The 21,977-nt window shown below is 38.5% G+C and overlaps 2 protein-coding genes across 3 annotated transcripts in view; one reads left to right on the forward strand and one right to left on the reverse strand.

The window, feature by feature from the left end:
- Positions 1-21,977, forward strand: part of afap1l2 (actin filament associated protein 1-like 2) — a 28,065-nt gene that overhangs the window by 4,172 nt on the left and 1,916 nt on the right. The window contains exons 2-16 of one of the 2 annotated variants that reach the window (XM_086064069.1): positions 5,363-5,491; positions 8,154-8,219; positions 9,850-9,941; positions 14,500-14,611; positions 15,597-15,674; positions 15,750-15,964; positions 17,173-17,352; positions 17,445-17,534; positions 17,614-17,695; positions 17,771-17,875; positions 18,910-19,121; positions 20,345-20,490; positions 20,585-20,696; positions 20,814-21,071; positions 21,153-21,417. In XM_086064069.1, coding sequence (XP_085920195.1) covers positions 5,363-5,491; positions 8,154-8,219; positions 9,850-9,941; positions 14,500-14,611; positions 15,597-15,674; positions 15,750-15,964; positions 17,173-17,352; positions 17,445-17,534; positions 17,614-17,695; positions 17,771-17,875; positions 18,910-19,121; positions 20,345-20,490; positions 20,585-20,696; positions 20,814-21,071; positions 21,153-21,417 — 2,142 coding nt within the window. The remainder of the gene's footprint in view (positions 1-5,362; positions 5,492-8,153; positions 8,220-9,849; positions 9,942-14,499; positions 14,612-15,596; positions 15,675-15,749; positions 15,965-17,172; positions 17,353-17,444; positions 17,535-17,613; positions 17,696-17,770; positions 17,876-18,909; positions 19,122-20,344; positions 20,491-20,584; positions 20,697-20,813; positions 21,072-21,152; positions 21,418-21,977) is intronic. The other variant, XM_086064070.1, reaches the window with a different exon arrangement.
- On the reverse strand, positions 10,448-12,141 carry LOC147156527 (kelch repeat and BTB domain-containing protein 13). Its single transcript, XM_086064072.1, has one exon. The coding sequence runs from the start codon at positions 12,084-12,086 to the stop codon at positions 10,584-10,586; it is 1,503 nt and encodes a 500-aa protein (XP_085920198.1). The 5' UTR covers positions 12,087-12,141; the 3' UTR covers positions 10,448-10,583.

A 21,977-nucleotide genomic window follows, 5' to 3' on the forward strand; every position in this document is an offset into this window, starting at 1 on the left:
CTATTATTTGCACAGGCGAGAAGATTTATGCACTACTTTTGACTTGCGGCTTATTGTAATCACCATGTCTTCACAGGCGACGTTCGCAAACACAGCTGTTATTCTGTTCCATTATGATGCTACACGCCAACAAATACTCATTATTATTATTATTATGTTGCACGTATTATGGGCATTCGCAGATCAGATGTTTTTATTACAGCCGCTGCTCTGAGATTTTTTGTCCGGACAGGTCAAAGGTGATATTTTTCATACATTGATGAACCATAAAGAAGATGAAGAAAAAGTTGACGTGAGAGATGACTCGTATGTTTGAGTGGGACATTCTGAAATCCTATTGTTACTCATTCCAAGGTGCGATGAAGAATTGAACTTCAGCTGCTCAACCTTGTTCTTTCAATGTAATACATGTCTGGCAAAATAATAATAAAAATAAATAAAATAATAAAAAATAAATAAATATATATATATAAATACATGTCTGACGGCTGGTTTTAATCAATAATAATAAAAGTTTCATTTTGTACGATTTTTAATATACATCTGAAACGGAATAGAAATCAATACAATAATTTTGAAGTCACATGAGGTTTGATCTCTTGTTAGCGTTATGCTAAATCTGCCGATTCACGTGGGGAAAAAAAATGTTCAAGAAGAATTTTGTACAAAAATAATGCACTCTGGAAAGTAAAATAGTCGCAAAATTGGACATTTGACTGTATTTTCTTGATCGATGATTAAAAATAACAGGGATATGAGTGAATGTAGACTAAATATAAAAAAACCCACAAAAATAATATTTTCCCCCTCAATCAATAAGATCCATATTTTTTTTTAAATTATAATCCATGTTAGTGGGTTCGCTCCATTTTTCGAATTACGCACTGAATTATGAAGACATTCCAACAAAGACAGAGCAGCGTCTTTTGCCAACAAACAACGGAGGTCAAACGGTTGTTTAACTTTCCACCAAAGGCCTCCAATCAAGCCAGTTTTTCAAGCCAGACAGGAACCAACAAGACGTAAGGAGCCTTCGGGTCACGACCAAGAGTCAAATAGCAAAGAGAAACTTCTTCTTCTTTGTTATCAAAAGAAGCACATTGATGTCCAAACACACATACAGTGCAAGTGTCATGTTTCACTTCTACTTCTTGTGCCCACTTCCTTTATCACTTGTTTCATTGTCAGACTCTTGATGGCTACTTGATGTCTAGACTTTAAAAAAAAAGAAAAAAGAAAAAAGAAGGCACTCATTGTTGTGATCATTACTTGAATGCAAAATTGAAAATTAATGAAAAAGTCAGTTATTTGGTCAAATGGGGGACATACTTTGGGAGATAGGAAATATGACGATTACAAAACATGACTTGCAACGAAAGCAGGGAACTAAATATGAACAAATTGACGAGTACACATGAACAAGACTGGAGGGAGCTGATTGGTTGAACACAAGGAGCAGGCCTGACGACGACAAGTGAAACGAAAAGTTGACAAAACATGAATAAGACACGGATAACAGAAATGTAAAATATAAAAATTTTCATTTTTTTTCTTTTTGCCAAGTCAAAACACTACAAATGAAATACTTTATTATTTATATTATATATATATATATATATTATTATGCTTTATTTATTTATATGTTATTGGGATTCTATATTCTTACTTATTATAGTATTTTATTCTCCTCACTTTTTCAACTTGCTTCAAAAATTTGCGCCCTCTTGAGAACATATCGTCTGATTCCACATGACTTCTTTTTTTTTTTTTTAAATAATAATTACAGTATTGTTACAATTTAATGTTAAATATCAACTTTTCCCCATTCATTTTTAATGTCCCACTTTCCACGCCCACTTCCATACGTACAACTTCTCAACACAACTTTTCTTTTTATTCATTTGTCATTTAACTACAATGGAAAAAAAAGAAGTAATTTTCACATCATTTTTCTTTCAATTTCCTTCATAAGCATTCAGCTTAGCATTCAACTTCCAGCATTCCCACGCAATTTCTGCAGAAATTGCACTTAGTTCTCGTTTTTACAATATTTCTGATTACTTAGTCAAATTCAGACCACATTGAAAATAAACTAAAAACACAATTCCAGACATCTTTTTTTTCTCGACAAAATTCTAGTAAAAAGCCAACCTGATAAATGAAAACAGACACACTGAGTACGCAATTTAAAAAAGAAAAAAAAAGAAGAAAGAAAAGAGGCAGTGTGGCAAGGCCAGATGTGAAAAGAGCAATGTGAGCACATCTGCTGCTATTTTCCACATGTGCGCGCCGCATCCCAAAATACGAGCGTGATTCATCCCGCGAGGACATTTTGGAAGTGTCCAAAAAGCAGCAGAGGTCCTCGCCGAAACATCTTACATGTCGGCGGACTTTATTGCATCACCGCGCTGACTTTAACCAACGCTAACCAACCCGCCCTCACATTTTGACTCGCTTTTGCAACTTAATTCAAATCATGTTGACAAACCGCAAAAACATTGCATCACCGAGAAAGCCGTTTTTCCCCCTAAACTCCGCTGAATAGGATTTACTGAATTTTAACAACAGAGTGATAATTCAATTAGTTGCAATACTACATTTAAGTCCTCATAATAAAAAAATAATGCATCAGATTTATACACCTGCACTGGACGACACGTGACTTGGGGAGAGCCGGGATCGAACAGCCGACCTTCTGGTTACTGAACACCTTGAGCCATGGCCGAGCCAGGAAAATGTTTTGAGACCATAATTGAAAAAAATATATTGTGACTTAAATCAACAAAAAATTGTTTTCCTACTATGGAGACTGTGTTTATATTTTTGAATTAAATTAAATTATTTAATTAATTAATTAAATTCAAATGAGTTATTTTTTAATCATCATCATTATTTTTTATTTATTTTTTATTATTAAAAAAGTGAATTTTTAATTACATTTTAGCACTGATTGTATTTTGGTCTTATTTTCTTACTTGAGGATAAAGTGTTTTATTTTTTTGGGTGGGGGGTCATCATAAAAGTTAACGAGTTGCTATTCTCCAACTCCCCAAACTATTTTGTATTTGTTAATAGAATAATGAATCTAATTATCCACATCAGCAGTGGATGACTTCAGTTTGAGGCATATCAATATAAATAAAGTTGTTTATTGAATACTGTTAATGAACCAAAACAGGAAGTACAACCTCTGGCTCCAGTTAGATACCCCCCCCCCCCCCCCCGTGGTGCACGCTTGAGCGGGGGGTCGAAAACCTCAATCGATCGCATTATTCCACTTCCTGTTTACCACGTTTCCCGCAGACGATTCGAGTTAAATTTACTTGTGCATATAGACCGGGGGGGGGGGGGTTAGGGTGCGATGGGCGTCCGGCCAAAGCGGAGAACGACTACAGAGTGCCATGTCCTGTCAGCTGACTGTGTTTCCCAGGGCCCCCCGCACCCAAAAGTTCATCTGAGTCAACCTCTGCAAACAAACAAGTGGAAGCAGAGCAATGTGAAAACAAAAGTCAGATTTAAGTCACCATATGAGTTATTTGGTCATAGCGGGAGCAGCGTGTGCTCCTCAAGTTCTATGAACGCACGCCAATTGTTCCACCCACACCACCACCCCCCAAAAAAATAAGCAAAATGTAATAAAAAAGACTGTACATATTGTAGTGTGCCTTTAAGAGGCGGGGCTTGGTGGGGCGGCATGTAACATGTCAAAGTCTGCAAAAATGTGTGGTATAATTAATGATTATTTTTTAAATAATAATCATTAAGATAAAAATAAAAATAATAAATATTATACAAATAAATATTTCATAAATGTAAAAATATATTAATTTCTACACTTTAAATATGATGGTAAAAAAATCAAAAATTGTGATGGTATATTTGCAAGTGTATCATTTAAAATTTTAATTCATGAACCAATTAAATATATAAACAAATTTTGTTCAATCATATATTTTTTTATACAATGTTGATTTATATAAATTGAATTAATTATTAAATTGTGTTATTAAATTAGATGTGTAAAATAAATGTAATTATTGTTATTTATCTCGCGCCATCTGCAACATGTCTTAGCATTTGACACCTTGTGTTGCAAACGCATCCTCCCGTATTCTCACTTTGAAGGCTGAAGTTTTTAAGTTTTAAGTATTAAGTCAAGAGGCAATTAAATGTTTGAGAATTTAGAAGGAGTGTAAATCAAAAAATTGCGAGTATATTTTGTATGACAAAATATGTTGTATTTTAGGGGTGTCAGGCAATTTAAAATGTAATCGTAATTAATCGCATGACTTCAATAGTTAAATCACAATTAATCGCAAATTTTATATCACAATAAAATGTACAATAACATTTTCATACTCAACATAAAAGTGGTTAAAAATGTTAAACTAATTAAATATGGCTGCGGCTTTTAGTCATTGATACAGTAATTTCATAATCACTTAAAGCTGAGTAAAGTAACTATAAAAAAAAAATGGATTGTGATATTGATTTGTGTTGAGATTTTTCTGCCACTAGAGGGCATAATTGCATTTGTAAGACGGTGTCAGCTCAGTGCATTTTTCTTTTCATATTAGGAGCTATCTAATTTTTAACATGAAGTAACTTGTGAAATAAAATGTAAAATACAATTTGAGCCCAGGCCCAACAAATACAAGTGCTCGTCAAAAAATTTGAATGTCGTCAAAAAGTTGAATAATTTCTGTAATTCCATTCAAAAAGTCAAACTTTCATAGACTATAGATTCAGGGCACACAACTTAAGTGATTTCAAGTATTTGTTTATTTTTACATTATTTGGGCTTAAATTAACTCAAAATTAACGCACTAATTTTGACACCCCTAGTGATGTTTAAATAATGCAAAAAGCCTGTTTAGTTTCATGCTAATAAAAAACAGAATTCATTTCACTACGAAAAGATGATTTGAGAGTTTTGAGTTACAAGTGCAGCATCAAACAGTTATGCTAATTTCTGTTAGCCCACCTATGGTGTTTCGCATTAAGCTAGCAAACGCCTTTAAGTGACAAAAAAACAACAACAGCTTGACAGTTAACGTCGCTAAAAAACGAACGGCGCCAGCATCAGCTCCACCTTCTCCTTTAAGAACGTCTTTCATCCTCGCTCGCACTCTTGAGGGCCTCTGGATGCTTTTCACGAGGCCCACAGACGCACACAAAGAGCTGCCCACACGGCCTGACCCCGAAGGACGTGCGTGGGAGGCACGTCAAGGCTGAAAAAGTTGGTCTCTCCCATGCAAAAAACGCTGGCGTGAAGTCCGAGCGCTAACAGACAAATCCTCCCTTGCTGGTTTATTTTCATTCTTGCTTAGCATCTTTTGTTCTGTTCTGTCTGTGCTTGCAGTGCTGGACCAGCTCCTCATGGAGCTCCACCACTTCATGCTCATCCTAGATAAAGAGACCCTGAGTGGGAACGCAACCATCCACAAGGGATTGCTGTTCGAACTACTCCAGTCCTACACTGCATCCAACGGTACGAGTAAACAAGTCTACTAGGTCATGGTTGGGCTGAGGTTTGTTGCTAGGCAACCTTTTCTTATTCTCAGGGGAGACTGGAACGGATTAATGGCATTTCCATTCATTTCAATGGGATAAGATGATTTAAGTCGCTGAACGAATTAAACTGACATCTTTGTTTATTTTTTTAAAAGTGTCGCGATTTTGCGGACACTCAGAATTTCAAGCTAACAGGCCTCTAGCTTCAACACTAGTCCAATTTCTCACTCAACTCTCGTGAAAACATGTTTAAACAATACACCCAACGGTACGAGTAAACAAGTCTACTAGGTCATGGTTGGGCTGAGGTTTGTTACTAGGCAACATTTTCCTATTTTCAGGGGAGACTGGAACGGATTAATAGCATTTCCATTCATTTTAATGGGGTAAGATGATTTGAGTAAAAGACCGAATTAAACTGACATCTCTACTTTTTCTTCTTCTAAAGTTTTTGTGACTTTATGGGCACTCTACTTTAAGCTAACAGACCTCTAGCTTCACTAGTCCAATTTCCCACTCAACTCTCGTGAGAACACGTTTAAACAATACACCCCAAAAATTCGCATGGAAATAATCTTCTAGCCACCATAAATAACATCAGCCCACCAGCAGTTTCATGTTTTAAGTGTCAGAGCCATGAACAAGGAAAACAAACAAGTAATTCCCTGTGATGGAGTGAGCGATATTCAGTTTGGCTGCCGTGGGCGTAAAAGCGAACGATCACAAATGTTCTCCAATTAAATGCCGGGGTAATTCCGCAAACAACGCTTCAGTCAGCTAGAGTGTATCTGATGGTGAGGGCCTGCAAGAGTGTAATAATTACATGGTGGTTAGGCAGATAGCAAAAAAAAGAAAAGAAAAGTGCAGCGGGTTGTCAGATAGCCAAGTGCTGACTTACAACGTTCAGTGAATTTGTGGGAAACAAAATCGGCGACCGCACGTTACATAAGGATGAAGACTGATGAAGCAAGTTTGAATAGCTTGCGGCGAACCAACCGGCGAAGCTTTACTGTATGACAAACACTACAACATGACATGCAAGCCGGGAAGAAGCCAGTTAACAGACGGCCAATTACACTCTTATTCGCCGACGCCCACGTCACTCACCAGGCCAGGCTATGCCTTTTAAATCCATGCAGATTTAAAAGTCAGAAAAGAGCACCTTCAAAGCTATGGCTTGATTGAACAAAACTCCTCCCCCTTCTTGTCAACATAATTTGCTTAACACCAAGACGCCACTAGATAGCACCAAAGCAACTAATTTTATGTTAGACACGGCTTTGGCCTGGGCACTCAATGTGAGTTTTTCAATGAATAACACCCAAAAAATATATAAATCAGTGAACCATGAATATGTGGAGGTTCATTGTATCGGCGAATTAGCACATCAAAGGCTTTTAAAGCCTGAGATTTTTCCGGAAAAAGGCAGCTCAGATGGTCACTGCAAGTGGCCTTTAAGTTAGGTTTTTTTTTCAGTGTAACTACAATCAAATAACACTTCAAAGAAATGTTTATAAAAATACCAACATGTCCAATCATAAATGTAGTACGACCCTCTGAGGAGTCGATAAAAACGGAAACGTCCCCGGAGGTTCGCAATGAATTTTGGGTTGAAAAAGTCACAGCGAGTCCCCACTCGTTGTGTGACACCGACACACTGGAATAGTTTTCCCTTTCCATGTTCAGGTCTTGGACCTGTTCCTCCACACTTCCTCTCCTGGCTCTTAGCTGTATGATTATTCCAAAGCCGCATTCATCCACTGGGGAAGCTCGCTTCCTTTGAGCAGCAGTTTATAAATAGACCGACATCTCTCCAAACACAGGCAGACACTTTCTATTTTCTTTCTTTTTTAGATTTACCTTCCGCCCAAGATATCAATTTCAAAGGAGTCGAACACCCAAAGCCGTCTTTGATGGTGCCATCTTGGTCAGCGAAAATGTATTCAATTAGGAAAACTTGCCTTCTGTGAGGTTATGGTGACCAGCTGCCAAAAGCGCACATTTTGTTTCTTTCTGAGGACTGTTTACGGGACATTGTAAAAACCATATACTCTCAACCTACAATTACTTCTCTATGGTGAAGCCAATTTATAAAATGTTAATATTTTGGGGACAGGATTGCGATAAATTTATGAGGATGAATTTATAAGCATTTCCCAAGCATTCAACATGCATTCAGCTTTTAGCATTTCCACGCAATTTCTGCAGAAATTGCCCTTTTTCTAGCATATCAGGAAATGCATTATAATTTCACTGAAATTATTAATGCAGTTTTCTTTTTTTTATTTATCATCCAACTACAATTAATAATGAGTAATTTTTACGCAATTCATCTTCCGATTTTCTTTATAAACATTTCACAAGCATTCTACATACCATTCAGCTTTCAGCATTCCCACGCAATTTCTGCAGAAACTTTATATTGTTGATTCATTGCAATGAAAGTGATTAAAATTTTAAATAAATGTGAATATGTAAAAAAAAAATTGACATTTTCGTGAATTATAATTAAATTATTAAATAAAATAAATAACAAATGGGGTTTAATTTTTTTTAAATAATACATATCGGAATGCCTTATGCATTCAAATGTTGTCGTTCTTGTGAGTGTTAATGTTCTTTCTGTGGCCTTCACACAGGTGCGGACGAGGAGTACATCTACATGAATAAAGTTGTCGTCGGTGGCAAGGAAAAGCAGGAGAAAGGTAAACATTTTAAATTCTTGCACTAAAATTGATTTTTTTTTTAGCTTCTTTTTTTTTCCGGGTGTATTTTTCCTTTTTCATTGGTATCAACTTCACGATCCTTGTGATTAAAATGTAAAACAAAATTAAAAAAATGCAAATGAAAATCCCCCAAAAGTACAATATACGATAAAATCATAATAAAATCAATTAATCTCACAACCCGATGGTTAAATACGATTACATACATCTAGCTACTGCCTGTAATTATGCTCGTCTGACAATTTATCATACTGCGGCATTACGTAACTCCAGCTCGTTTAACAGAATACAGTGACTCCCAATTAATGAAACGGGTTTGATCAATTATTCAGCAGCCTCAAATCTCACGACTCCGTTGCAACAATCTCTCTGAAACAAAACTCAAGAAAAAAAAAAAAAAGAGTCTCAAACTAAATTCTTTCTTGTAGTCCAAACAAAACAAGGCAGCTACAGATGGCGAGGAGCTATGAAGAAACAGACAGGAAATGGCGGCGGGGTGGGAGTGGGGGGGTTTGGGTTGTCTGTGACTGTAGCTTGCGTCTGCTTTTCACTTGAATTCCGTCCCGACGAGCGCGAGGTGCAATAACTCATGTCCACTGCAACGTTTGACCCACTTGGAGAACCTCAACGCAGCAGCGACTGAGACAGAAGACGACTGTTGGCCCATTGTATCGCAATCTCACTATTTAGCAGATTTTTTTGTTGCCTTTTCTCTTTTTACATTATACTGTAAACCCTTTACATAACGGTGACAGGACTTCCAGTTTTTATTTTTTTTTTACTATGGCTTGCGGACAAAAATTTGACATCAAACACTTGCTAGATGGTAGCAGAAAACAACTCAATTCACAACATACAGTAGTTTGGGAGATATTGAACAATTACAACAACAAAAAAAAAGAAGTAGCTTGAAACTGTTTATTGCCAACCCAGTTGAAGTTTTCTGTCAAGCTAAACATAATCCCATTCCAATGTTTGGGTATTTAAAACAACCGCACAACTGTGCTTTCAGAATCTTTGCTAGCTTAATGCTAATACACAATGCAAAACGCCAAGGACAAGCTAATGAATATCATTGCAATGTTTTTTTTTTATTAACACAAATAGTAAAGCAAGCAATATAACCATACTCACACGCATATATACTTTTATCCTCTGCGAGAAACAACTCATATTACTATTACTATAAACTTTTTTCCAAGCTGAAAAACACCGCAAATAATTAAACGCCTGTTTCGCATTATTTGAGTCCCTGTGAAAACCCATTACAATCTTTATCCAATTCAAATCCAACATGCAGCCTTGTCGAATAAATAAACTATGGCACGCAAAAGGAAGTAGATCCGCTGTTTGCGTTCGCAAAAACAATCAAAACTAGGTCAAGAAATACAATACACCCAAAAGTCTAATCCGCCCCAATCAGATCAGGTCTCATCGGATTTGAATGCCGGTATCCGCCCTCCGGTGTGGGACATCTGGAGGTCCCAAAATGGTGTTAAGGCAGAAAGCACGTGAAGGACGAGTTATTTATCCATTGGCTGTGTGTTTGTTTTAAAATGGAGGGCAAGCTCATGTTACTGTTCACTTACATGTTACTTTTACATTCTAGATGAGAGATCAAATGTCCTGGTCAATGGAAAAGCATCCAAACACTCCCCCGTCCCACAGAAGAGCCTTCCGAATCTGCCGCCCCCCAGAACAGTAAGTGACTGCATCGCCATGTCAAATAGTTTGATGTTAAACAAAAAAAGTTAGAAATAGATGAAAGGATCCGGAAAATGAATCCCAAAGGCTGTATTTTCACAAATCTCATTGACCCTAGCTTGAGGCTTCTGGCCGTTTTACTGGATTTTGACAGATTTTGCAAAGCCCACAGAATATTGTGTGCTATTGCTACAAAAACATGGAACCTACCAAAAGAAAGATTAGAGTCTCTTCTTTCATCAGGAAAAAAAGAAGAAGCTAAGTTTCATCATTATTTCACAAATCCGTTTAAAACAGCTTTTTGCAACATGGCCCTGGTTGATCTCTTATACTCTGCTGCCACCTGCTGGCCGTTTTTGTAACAACTACCATTGCTTCAAGCGTTCTCTTCAGGTCAGAGGCTGCATCAAAGCCTTCTGTATGCTCTAGCACAAAAAAATAAAAAGATTAAAAAAACGTATAAATATGTTTTTGGGAGCATGGTAATATTTAAAATAGAAAGTTTTTCTATGTTTTGGGACCAAATGAGTTAATTACTCAAGGGGTGAGGAAACGGTGAAAGATCAGAAGATTTTTGAAATCCTTAGAACAGATAGCTTTTGCTAACAATTCAAGGGCTCATACCCCAAAAGAAAAACGTTAGACCTCCAGCATATCATCAACCAACCGTTCCGTTTTGTCTTTCAAAGGCATTTCCTTTTCGTTCCCCTGTGCATCCACCTGAGGTTTTGCTGGCCCCGTCTTGGGAAGCCTAAGAAAACACGTCCACAGCGATCCACTCTTCGGAAAACCCTTCATCTGCCTTCGGGGCTTCCACTCATTCCCACTGATGACGTACTCGAGCGTTAGCATGTGTTTCACCGTGAACGCCGAGTCGCCCCTTATCACGGCGGTGAACAGCGCCCCCTTGCTGTTGATGTAGTGCCCCGGCATGGCTGTCCACTGGGCTGTGGTGATATTGTAGCAGTCAATGAGACAGCGGAGAAAGTCGTCGCAGGGCCCGTTGCGCATGACGTACAAATTGTCCCTGTGGGCGACCATGCAGTGGCCGTAACTCTGAGGTCTGACCATGGTGGTGGTGAGTTTCCACTCGTCATCAGATGCGATATACTCGTAAATGTCCGTGGTATCAGGTGGCCTCCAGAAGCAGACAAACATCCGGCGCCTCGCAACGGCGCAGGCGGCCGACGCCACCGGCCTCGGTGCTGGTTGTATAAAAGTCCACTCGCCCTTCAGCGGGTCGTAACACTCCGCTGCGGCCATGCTGCGCTTCTGGAACTCGCCTCCAATGGCGTAGAGTCGGCCCTCGTGCCCCAGTAAGGTGAAGTCATATCTGGGGGTCTGGGGTCCCGGTAGAGCGGTCCAAACCCCCGATTCGGGGTCAAAGCAGAAGGCGCCGTCAACAGTGTCTTTTCCGTAGCCGTGAACTCCCCCTACGATGTACAGGCGGTTGTCCAGCACGGCCACGCCGCACATGGACGTGCTGCATCGAGTTGGAAGGTGCGTAAGATGCTTCCACTGACCTTCGTTCTCATCCAGGTAGCACGCGACCCGGTAGGCGTCGCGGAGCAGCTCCGAAGAAGGAGAATGAGTACCGATTGCGATGTAAGACGCAGGGGATAACGACCGGGAACACCGCAGCAGATTCTCAGGGAGGGTCGCCTCTGCCGTTTCCTTGAGGTCTTCGAAGGCGTCGCAAAGGAAAAGAGCGGCGCTGTGAGAAAGTTTCTCCACCCCGAAGACGCAGGCGGCATGGTAAAGCAAGAGGCAGTTGTCCGAATCAACGATATCACAAAGATGGCGAGTCAAACACGGCACCTGCAGGAAAGCGGCGCACTCCACGGCGTCGACCAGCTCATCCGGCTCACAGAGGGTCGGAGTCTCCCCTTTGCAGACCGCCAGAGCGATGAGAAAACCTCTTGCGCGAACACCGCCTTTGAGGTGCAGCTCCTCCTGATGACTTTCTAGCATGCCAGACCGGAAGAGGGCCCGGAAGTAGTTGCTGTGCCTCGCCAGGAAGGCCCTCTCCACAATGAACCAGCTGTCCTCCACCTTCACCCTCACCCGACCCGGGTTTCTTTCCACCAGATCGAGGGTCGCATTCTTGTCTTGAATGGATCCCAGGCCCTCGGGCATGTCCATGATCTCTCAAACACGGGTCTCGCGACGGAAAATATGTCCCTCCGGTTGAAATGGATCCATTTATCCACAACATGTGACCGGTAAACAAACGTTTGAAGAGTTCCATTGCGGCGATTCATTGCATGGTCTGAAAATAGAACTGTTCTATTGATAGTAACGGTGCCGCTATGGAAGGAAGAAGCTGGGGAAATGAAAGCAGACGTCCATGCTGGCGACTGGTGAGCAGCAGACGTCAAGTTTGATTGGATGGCATTGGCTCAAAATGTTTATGGGAACATTCTCTGACCGCACAATGTATACACGTATGGAGGACCAAAACTGCCAAAATTCAAAATGAATAAATAAATAAATGGCTAATAGTGAAAATGAAAATGGATATAAAAAATATAATACAAACATTTAATACAAATGGAAATAAAAAATCCGAGGTAGGGTCGCGAGGGCAGCAGCTCCAGAGGGTTTGCAATGGCTGAATCCAACCCAAGACATGCTTAAGGCCCGCCCCCCTCATTTGAATATACATTATTTTGCAAATAAATATATGTTAGGAAAAGAAGAAGAGCAGAGCGTTTTTTCCGATTAATTGATATTTATTTTTGTATTTATTTTTATTTTTTTAATCTCATTTTTTGTATTCTTTTGTACTTTTATATATATATAATAACATTTTGAATTATATTTTTATATCCGTTTTTTAATTTTTCATTTACGGTATTTATTTATTTAATTATTATTATTTTATTTTTTTTGGGGGCAGTTTTGGTCCATCACATACAAGTACTGAATGAATGTAGAAATGTCTCAAGTTTGGGAACAGGTTTAAAGGTTGTTATAAGGCGGCGTCATTTCAAACTTTATACCAAAATGCAGCATGACGGAATAGTGGTGGTGGTTTAAAAAGGTGGTCAGAATTGTTTTGATTTTGACATTTTTGGTCAAAATCAGAGTGCCAGCCACTCAAGTGCTAAGTGATTGTCCAGATAGACATATACACACATGAACTGCATCTGTGACATATTTTGGTCTTCTTTTAGCAAACCTGTGACAGTCAGTGAGAATATTTCGTTTAATTTTACTTCATTTAAAAAAAAAAAGTTGCTGTTACAAAAAAAAAAAAAAAAAAAAAAAAGATTTCTTCCACTACACGCTCCCAGATTCAGACTGTTTTTCCAGATTCTTGGCATGGGAACCAGGGATTTTCCATGTTCCTCTGCCTGTTCGTCCCTCCCCCTCCACCACACCCCGATTACTCCCCCGGTCCCCCCGTTGCTTGCTTTTGTTACATTTGCTGGATCAAGTTGCTGAGGATGTCAAATGAAAGGAAAGGAGCGACGGTAAAGCATCTTTGAGTGCAAAACACACCTTTACGTTTTCTACGTGTGCACGCAGCGTCAATGTCTGCAATGGCGGACATACGTCTCTCCCCCCACCCCCCGTATTGCAACATAGTGATAAGGTGGGTGTGACAGGAGGCTGCTGCTGCCTTGGAATGCCTTTTTTTTAATTAACAGCAGATGCTTCGACTCCTGTGTGATTTACAGTAGAAACAAACCCCGAAGATATCTTTATAAGTTCCTGTTGGGTCAAATACTTCCATGGTAAAAGCTCCAATTTGAAGTTACAGTAAAACTGAAAAATAGTGCTGAGACAACAGACTTTTGTTGGCAGTAAATATAGGGCGACCTCTTGCAAGGTGCTTCGTCGTTTTTGCACCATCATGCAGTGTCAACACAGTATTGTTTGCCTACAACTGTTTTGAGGTCTTATTGGCAGGAAAATAATCACCAAAAAGATCTGCCGCTTAATAAATTTTTCATATTAAAATTCATTTGGATCATCAACTTTGTAAAACCTTCCTACTTCCCCACTAACCTCCCCCAGGGCTTGCTTTGTATGTAATTGGCACCTCCTCTGCTCCTCTGCTCCATCTTGCATTTCTGTGATCTTGCTGGGGAATGGATGTGCCTTGGGAGGGATCCTGAGAAAGTGCAAGATTTAAGATCAGACGCTTTTTTATCAGCGGCGGGAAGAAAATGTTTCTTAATTCAACTCACAGAATTGTGCACAGTTCACTTTTGTGCAGTCGGACTGAAGCGACCTATTTGTTTCGGTGCTCGGCGGAATAGTTGAAATACCTTTTTAGATCATCTAAGTAATCTCGCATGAAAGCACTTCTCTTTTCATCTTCTGGCGCGCTTTCAGTAATGTCGTTGTATCCCACCGAAGGGATATTGTGGACTTATTCTCATTAATTGATTGATCTGGATTGTTTTATACAAAATGACCCGATTTTTTTGACCCAACTAAAAGGATCTGACCAATATTTATAAATTGGGTTATTTTTGACCCGCCACAATCGGCATTTGTAGTTTGCAGAGGTGATCTAATAGTTTGGTGCCATCTTTCCCATTAGGGCCCCGTGACTTGGGAACCTTTTCCCCTACCCGGCGTCCAGGTGCCGACCTGTTCGGAAGCCTCAGAGAGTTACTACGAGGAGGCTCAGCCTTATGAGGAAACCGTCAATGGTAAGAAGTGGCATTCAATCATGTTGTGTGATACTGTTCTTCCCTCTGTCACCTTAGGCCAATGCTTTACTTTCTTCACGGACACCTGCGTAGTCTAGTGAATTACAAAGATCAAAATATAACCTTCAGGGCTGTGCAATTAATCGAAATGTAATTACAATTTCAATTATTACACTCCGCAATTACAAAATCAGCATAATCGTAAAAAAAAAAAAAAGATTATTAATACTAATTTTTGAATTGTTTACATTTATACATTTGCGCCTTTTATAAATTTTCAAATAACTAATTTAATTTTATTTCATTCAAAGGCAACGTGCATAATAGTTTTTACGTTTAAACATTTTCTTTTGTACCAAAAAAATAAATGATTGTCCTACTGCACAGTGCACATGCTGCACTCCAACTTCACGTTTTTGCTAACATAAATAAATAAATAAATATTATTATAAATTCAGTTTGGTCCAAAATTAACTTGCATAATTATAGTATTTCAATTTTTTTTAATTGGTCTTAATAGTTTTAAATGTGTAAACATTTACTTGTTTCGTAACAAACAATAAATGATCGTCCTACTGCACGTGCACAAGCTGCAGACCAACTTCAAGTTTTTGCCAACATAAATAAATATTTATTATTAGAAATATATATTATTATTGTAAATTTTTTGGGGTCCAAAAGGAAAGTAAAAGTTAAAGTATTTATATATCTATGCTATATGCTTAAACATTTTCTTGTTTTGTACCAAAAAAATAATCGTTTGAATAATCGTCATTTCAATTATTGCCAAAATAATCGTGATTATTATCTTTCCCATAATCGAGCAGCCCTAACATGATGTCAACATTTTGAGCCAAATGCCCCAATAAAGGCACAAAGTTGTCCACCTTATCATTTTGCAAGTGTCTGATGCATGGCATATTCTCACTGTGTGTTAAACTGTCCCTATTTTCCTTCTTTTCTGCTGCCTGTGGTTCTTGTGCAGGCCTGCAAAGCCTCCTCTTGAGGCGTTGGCTGCGAGTGGCGAGCTCTGACAGCGTTGTCTATGCCGTTATCACCCGCGGTAGCTACCTGTCTGCCTTTCCAACTTCCTGTTTCCATCACCATGTGCTCACGCAGTGTCACTCTTACTTCCCAGATGACGGCGAGGCGGTCAGCAGCTCGTACGAGTCCTACGACGAGGAGGAAGTGGTGACCAGAGGGAAGTCGCTGTCAGCGCAGCACCAGTGGCCATCGGCCGAGGCGTCCATCGAACTGATGAAAGACGCTCGCATTTGCGCCTTCCTGTGGAGGAAGAAGTGGCTCGGACAGTGGGCCAAGCAACTGTGTGTCATCAAAGAGCACCGTCTACTGGTAAATAAAAAATAAATAAAAATGTAGTCAATAGGGGTGTCAAAATTAGTGCGTTAATTTTTAATTAATTGAATGTTCCTTTAACGCCACAATTTTTTTTAACGGGCGATTAATGGACGCCCATTACTTGGAAAGCCTGTACTGGCGGAATTTCAGTCGCAACGCAGCAGAAACGTCCACGTCAAAATTTTGCAGTAATAAATTTCATAATAATGCATATATTTGTGGAGACTGGGGTCAAGTTGTATTACACAATTTTAAAAATGTGCAGAATTTCACAAGTTACTTCATGTTGAAGATTAAATCGCTCTTAATATGAAAAGAAAAAGGCATTGAGCTGTTATGCCATCTATTGGCAAAAAAAGGACCTCAACACAAATCAAGATCACTCGATTTTTACAGTACAATACATCTTTTTAATTTTAACTTAATTTTATGATTTATTGTATCAAGGGCCAAGCAACTGTGTGTCATCAAAGATCCCTGCCTACTGGTTTAAAAATAAATAAATAAATATAGTAAAATATCTTGTAGTTTAGTTTTCACATCCATGAACAGAAGTGATGTATTTCTAGTAGGCGTGTCAGGCGATTCAATTTTTAAAAATCAGAATTAATCGCATGACTTCAATAATTAACTCACAATTAATAGCAAATTTTATATCTGTTCTAAATGTACAATAAAATGTTTTTTTTCTAATTCTTCATACTCTTGTTAACAAAAGTGGGAAAAATGTTTAACTAATAGAAATATGGGTTTATCTTTTAGTCATTGATACAGTAATTTCGTAATAATAATAAAAAAGTACTGTACAAATAGAGTGTGATAGTGATTTGTGTTGAGGTCATTGTTCTGCCACTTGATGGCATAATTGCATTTGTAAATTGTTTAGTGCATTTTCCTTTTCATATCAAGAACAATCTAATCTTTAACATGAAATAACTTCTGTACATTTAAAAAATTGTAAAATACAGTATTAACCCCAATCTCCACAAATAGGAATTCCCCCAATACAGACTTTCCAAGTAAGGGGCGGTCATTAATCGCGAGTTAACAAAATTAGTTAAAGGAAGTTTAAATGAACTCAAAATGAATACACTAATTTTGACACCCCTAATTTCTAGCAACATTGTAGAAAACACAGCCACAAAATAATTTTTTCCCCGTACCTATTTGATTGACAACTTGTCTCTTTTTGCTCCTTTCAGTGCTACAAGAGCTCCAAGGAGCAGACGCCCCTGTTGGACGTGAGCCTGCTGGGCTGCGGCGTTACCTACAAGGAGAAGCAGCTGAAAAGGAAGGAGCACAAGCTGAAGATCGTCCCAGTGGGAGGGGAGGCCATCGTGCTGGGGCTGCAGAGCAAGGAGCAGACGGAGCAGTGGCTCAAAGTAATGTTTGGCTCATATTTAACAAAAAAGATGTCAATTTAAAAACTGGTATGATTGGCTCGTAAGCATACCGTTCCCTTTGTGCTCATTAGGTGATCCAGGAGATCAGTCCCAAGCCGAGCGAAAACGGCGACTTGCATACTGCATACATCTCTGACTCTCCCAGGCTCATTTGCACTAAGGTCAAAATAAAATATGAATTGGGTAGATTTATTCCACGCAAATGTGACCATAACTCTTGAATGCGGTTGTTTTTGACAGGGGGAGGTAGGCGAGCGACACTCGGTGGCTTCGGAAAGTGGCAGCAGCACCGACAGTCATGCTGAGACTCCCGAGAAAGATGGTGAGCTGACGCAACAAAATTGAAACATCATCATGTGGTTTTGCTTAGCGTCCCTTGTCAACTGTTCTTTTCCAGTGAAGAAAAAATACAGTGCAGGTTTGAAGCTCAGCAACTTGATGAACATCGGAAAGAAAAAAGTGTCGTCGTTGGAAAACGCGGAGAAATGTGTCGAAACGTCCGGTGAGTTAGTCTAGTGAAAATTTAGGATTGGAGATCAGGGATGGGTAAATTTGTTGCACAAATTTGTTTAACACTTTAAAATTTATAAAATTGGAAAATAAAAAAAATAAATAAAATGCAATTTTGTTTTAAATTATATTAGCAAAATTATTCATTTTCATTTTTAGGGGGCAATTATAATTAAAACGCAACTAACATAAACACATACACATTTAGGATTTACTTTTGCACATTTTGTATTTATTTTTTATTTAAGTTTTTTGTTCATTATTGTCATTAAGAAGTAATTAAATGTTAACTCTATACATAAAATATTTCATTCTCATTCTTAAACATTTTAGTAAAAGATTATCATATTTTTTATATTAGAAAATTGTAAAAAAAATAAAAAATAAGAATTAAAAAATAAAATAAAATTGTTTCATACGTTTTGTTAATCAATTGCATATCATCAATTAACATTTATTCAATAATAAAATTAATATTAAATGTACTATCCTGTATATGTAAAAAATAAAAAATATTTTTGTATAAAGTCTTTTTTTAAATAAATTCATCATATTAAATTTTATTAAATAATCTTTGTTAAAAATACAACAGTCTATTTTAATAAGCAAATAATTCATTCTCATTCTTAAACTATAATTAATTTAATAGTATCGTTAAATTTTTTAGTGAAATAATATTTTTTTATGCGTTTTGTTTATCAATTATTAATTAACATTCATTCAATAAATAATAATAACATTTATATTAAATGTACTATCCTCTATATGTAAGTTAAAAAATATATTTTTGTATAATGCAATTTTTTTAAATAAATTAAATTATTAAATAGTCTTTGTTAAAAATGTTTAAAAAAAAACATTAACAGTCTATTTTAACAAGCAAAATATTTCATTCTCATTTTTAATTTGAATAATTTAATTACAATTAATTTTACTATTATTCTTATTGTATTATTTGCAACAAATCAATTAACCAATTGTGAAATTGCATTTTAATGAACCAATTTGCTACCGTCATTTTGTCAGGCTACCTCAACGTGCTGGTGAACAGCCAGTGGCGAACGTGCTGGTGCCTTATCAAGAACGGTCAGTTGTGGTTCTACCAGGATAAGAACAAGAGCAAAGTGAGCCAACCTGCCGTCAAGCTCGAGGGTTGCCAGGTTTCGCCAGACCCCAGCCCGGAACACCTCTACTCCTTCCGGATCGAAATGAGTGGCACGCAGCTGGCAACCCTGGAGGTATTTAGCACCCATAAACCATTTTTCATGACAGAAGCATTGGATAAGCATCGACACCAAGCCAAAGTGGCGTGTTGCTGGGCTGGGTCACGTCGGGTGCTGATGATAAACAAGCTGACGTAGGCCTTGGACGTATATTTGACCCAGATGAGGACTTACGTCGTACGATAGGTGGGCGGCTCACTTGTTATGAAAACATCAAGTCCAGGACGAAGAGAAATGTCTGGAGTGAGAAAAAAAATGTGTCAGCATTTTTTTTTTTTTTTAAGACACCGGGTGCACGGTTACATGAAGTAAACATTGTCCTCACTGGAGCAAGGGTGGTCCATGTGTTGTGTGGATCTGGGTGGAGGGTGGGGATGTCCTGGGATTCGGTAATGGAAAAAGCCCTCCAGTTTCTCCCTGCTGCATATTTGAGTATCAACAACGGTATTTAATGTCCCATCTGTAGGCTTCTTCGTAAGACATATTTCTCAAAGCACTCAACATAAATCCCATTGGGCCATAAAGGCATGGAACGGTTCAGTAAGGAACTGTTTGGAAAATTTTCTTCGGTTTCGTTTGGAGGACCACACCTATAGACACATCTTGGGGAATGCAATGCAAATGTGAAAAATAAAATAAAAATGGAAATGATGTTTAACTTTCACAAGGAAAAGCTTTTAACTCATTTACTCTCAAAAATGTATATATACTTTCTATTTTAAATGTTTTAAGTGTGCCAAAGAAATAAAAAATATGGTAGAGCATACAGAAGGCTTTGATGCAGCCTCCCAACTGCATAGAACGTTTGAGGAAATGGTAGTTATTACAAAAACGGCCAGCAGGTGACAGCAGAGTAAACGAGATCAACCAGGGCTATGTTGAAAAATAACCTCATTTACCCACAGTTTTATACAGATTTGTGAATAATGATGAAACTTTGCTATATTCTAATGCTAATTGCTGCAAAACTGAAACATATATAATTTATTTATTTTTTCCTGATGAAAGAAGAGACTCTAATCTTTATTTTGGTAGGTTCCATGTTTTATAACAATAGAACATAATATTCTGTGGGCCTTGCAAAATCAGTCAAAATCCAGGAAAACAGCCGGGAGCGAAAATGGCTCGGAGTGAATGAGTTAGTCAACATTTTGAGGAGTCCATATCATTTAAAGGCTTTGGGGAGTCGAGACCTACTTTGACCAAGAATTTGGAACTCGTTTGTTTTCTGATTCTAGGCCAAAACGTCCGCAGTCATGGGCCACTGGCTGGGCCTCTTGCTGTCCCAGACGGGGAGCAAGACAGACCCGGAGGAGCTAACCTACGACTACGTCAATGCAGAGAGGATCACCAGTATCGTCAATGCAGCAAAGACGTCATTATAGTAAGAAAGGAAAAAAACTCTGTAAGGGCTGTATGGGCCCAAAAACTCTAACATTCACTGTGCTAGAGTTTAAGAAATGTATTTGTGGTTCCAGCTTGATGCAGAGGCGCTACTCTGAGCCAAACACCTATATCGACACCCTGCCCTCCACCCCTCACAACACAGATGAGCTGTATGACGACGTGGCGTCAATAGCGGATCCAGAGGTACAAATGGGTCATGAGTCAATCAGAAATAATTGTTACCCCAAACAATAAACAATGTATTCAGGTCAAATGTTCTACTTTCAGTTTCACTGTACTGTTTTCCTTCCTGTTTTTCAGGATATTGTTGCTGGCTGTCTTCCACAGAGTGAGGAAAAGGACATTGAAGGACATAATGAAATGTCTGAAAAGTACCCAAAAGACCAAGTGGCTCAAGATGAGGACCCTGAAAACAGAGTATACCTCGACCTGGTACCTGTGCGGTCTTTTTTGCATACAGTAGCAATTGGCGGAAAAGAATCGCCTCCACAAGAAGCATCCGGAGAATCCCTTCAACCCTTACAGGAACAGAAGGACCCTTTGAGTCCAACTAAAGAGGTAACCTCGTACCTGAAAGTACGATTTGCTTAATTTGATGTTCAAAATATCTGAAAAAAACTCTGGTGCCTCCAATTCCAGGTCAGTCCAAATAACCTGCCAGAACCCCATGCAGCATCTACTTTAAACGACTCCAGTTGCGCCAAAGCCGAGGAACAGCGCTCCACGAGTCCCACCGCTCAGACACAACGTCAAACTCCGCCAAATTCCAAGACCCTGCCGCAAAGCCAGGAGCCCCCCAAGAGGACGTTGAGTTCCTCGGCGGTCCCGAAAGCTTTGACTCTTCAAACAACCTCTGGGTTTCCTCTTAGTCCTCAACCGCTCCGACCTAAAGCGTTTAGCACAGGTGAGGGGATTGTTAGTTTTTATCACAGTTAGTCAACCTCATCCTGTTTTTATTTAGTCAATTTTTAGTCGACTATAAATCTAGCATTTTAGAACTTTATTGTAGTCCAAGGACACATTTTAGTCTAGTTTTAGTCAGGACAATCATTTTACCCCAGTATAATTTTTTTGCCAGCAGATAATGTTGAACATTTCGGATCTTAAATTACTTCAAATAAAATGTTCTCTCATCTTTGTGATGAAAAACAACTTGACACACAATTACAGTATATCAACAAGTGGCTACTGTGGCTTCATGCTATAAGCTAGTAAATTAGCCAGCATTAGTTAGCGGTCGGATTAATCAACTAGTACCACTAGTGAGGGATATGAATTGGGGGTAAATACTTTCACCAAATAGGGTGTCCAGAATTTTTTTTTAAAAAAGCATGTGTTTGGCTCCCTCATGTGGTAGGCTGCAGGAACAGGAACTTTGGCTCAGTGGTCAAAATTTAGAAACACCTTGCTTATCAAAAATTCCTCCAAATCTAAAAACTAAATAAAAATATTTCTTTCTGAATT

This window comes from Leptonotus elevatus, chromosome 20, assembly GCF_054856555.1.
Source record: "Leptonotus elevatus isolate MCC_2025b chromosome 20, RoL_Lele_1.0, whole genome shotgun sequence".
NCBI classification, from domain to species: Eukaryota; Metazoa; Chordata; class Actinopteri; order Syngnathiformes; family Syngnathidae; genus Leptonotus; species Leptonotus elevatus.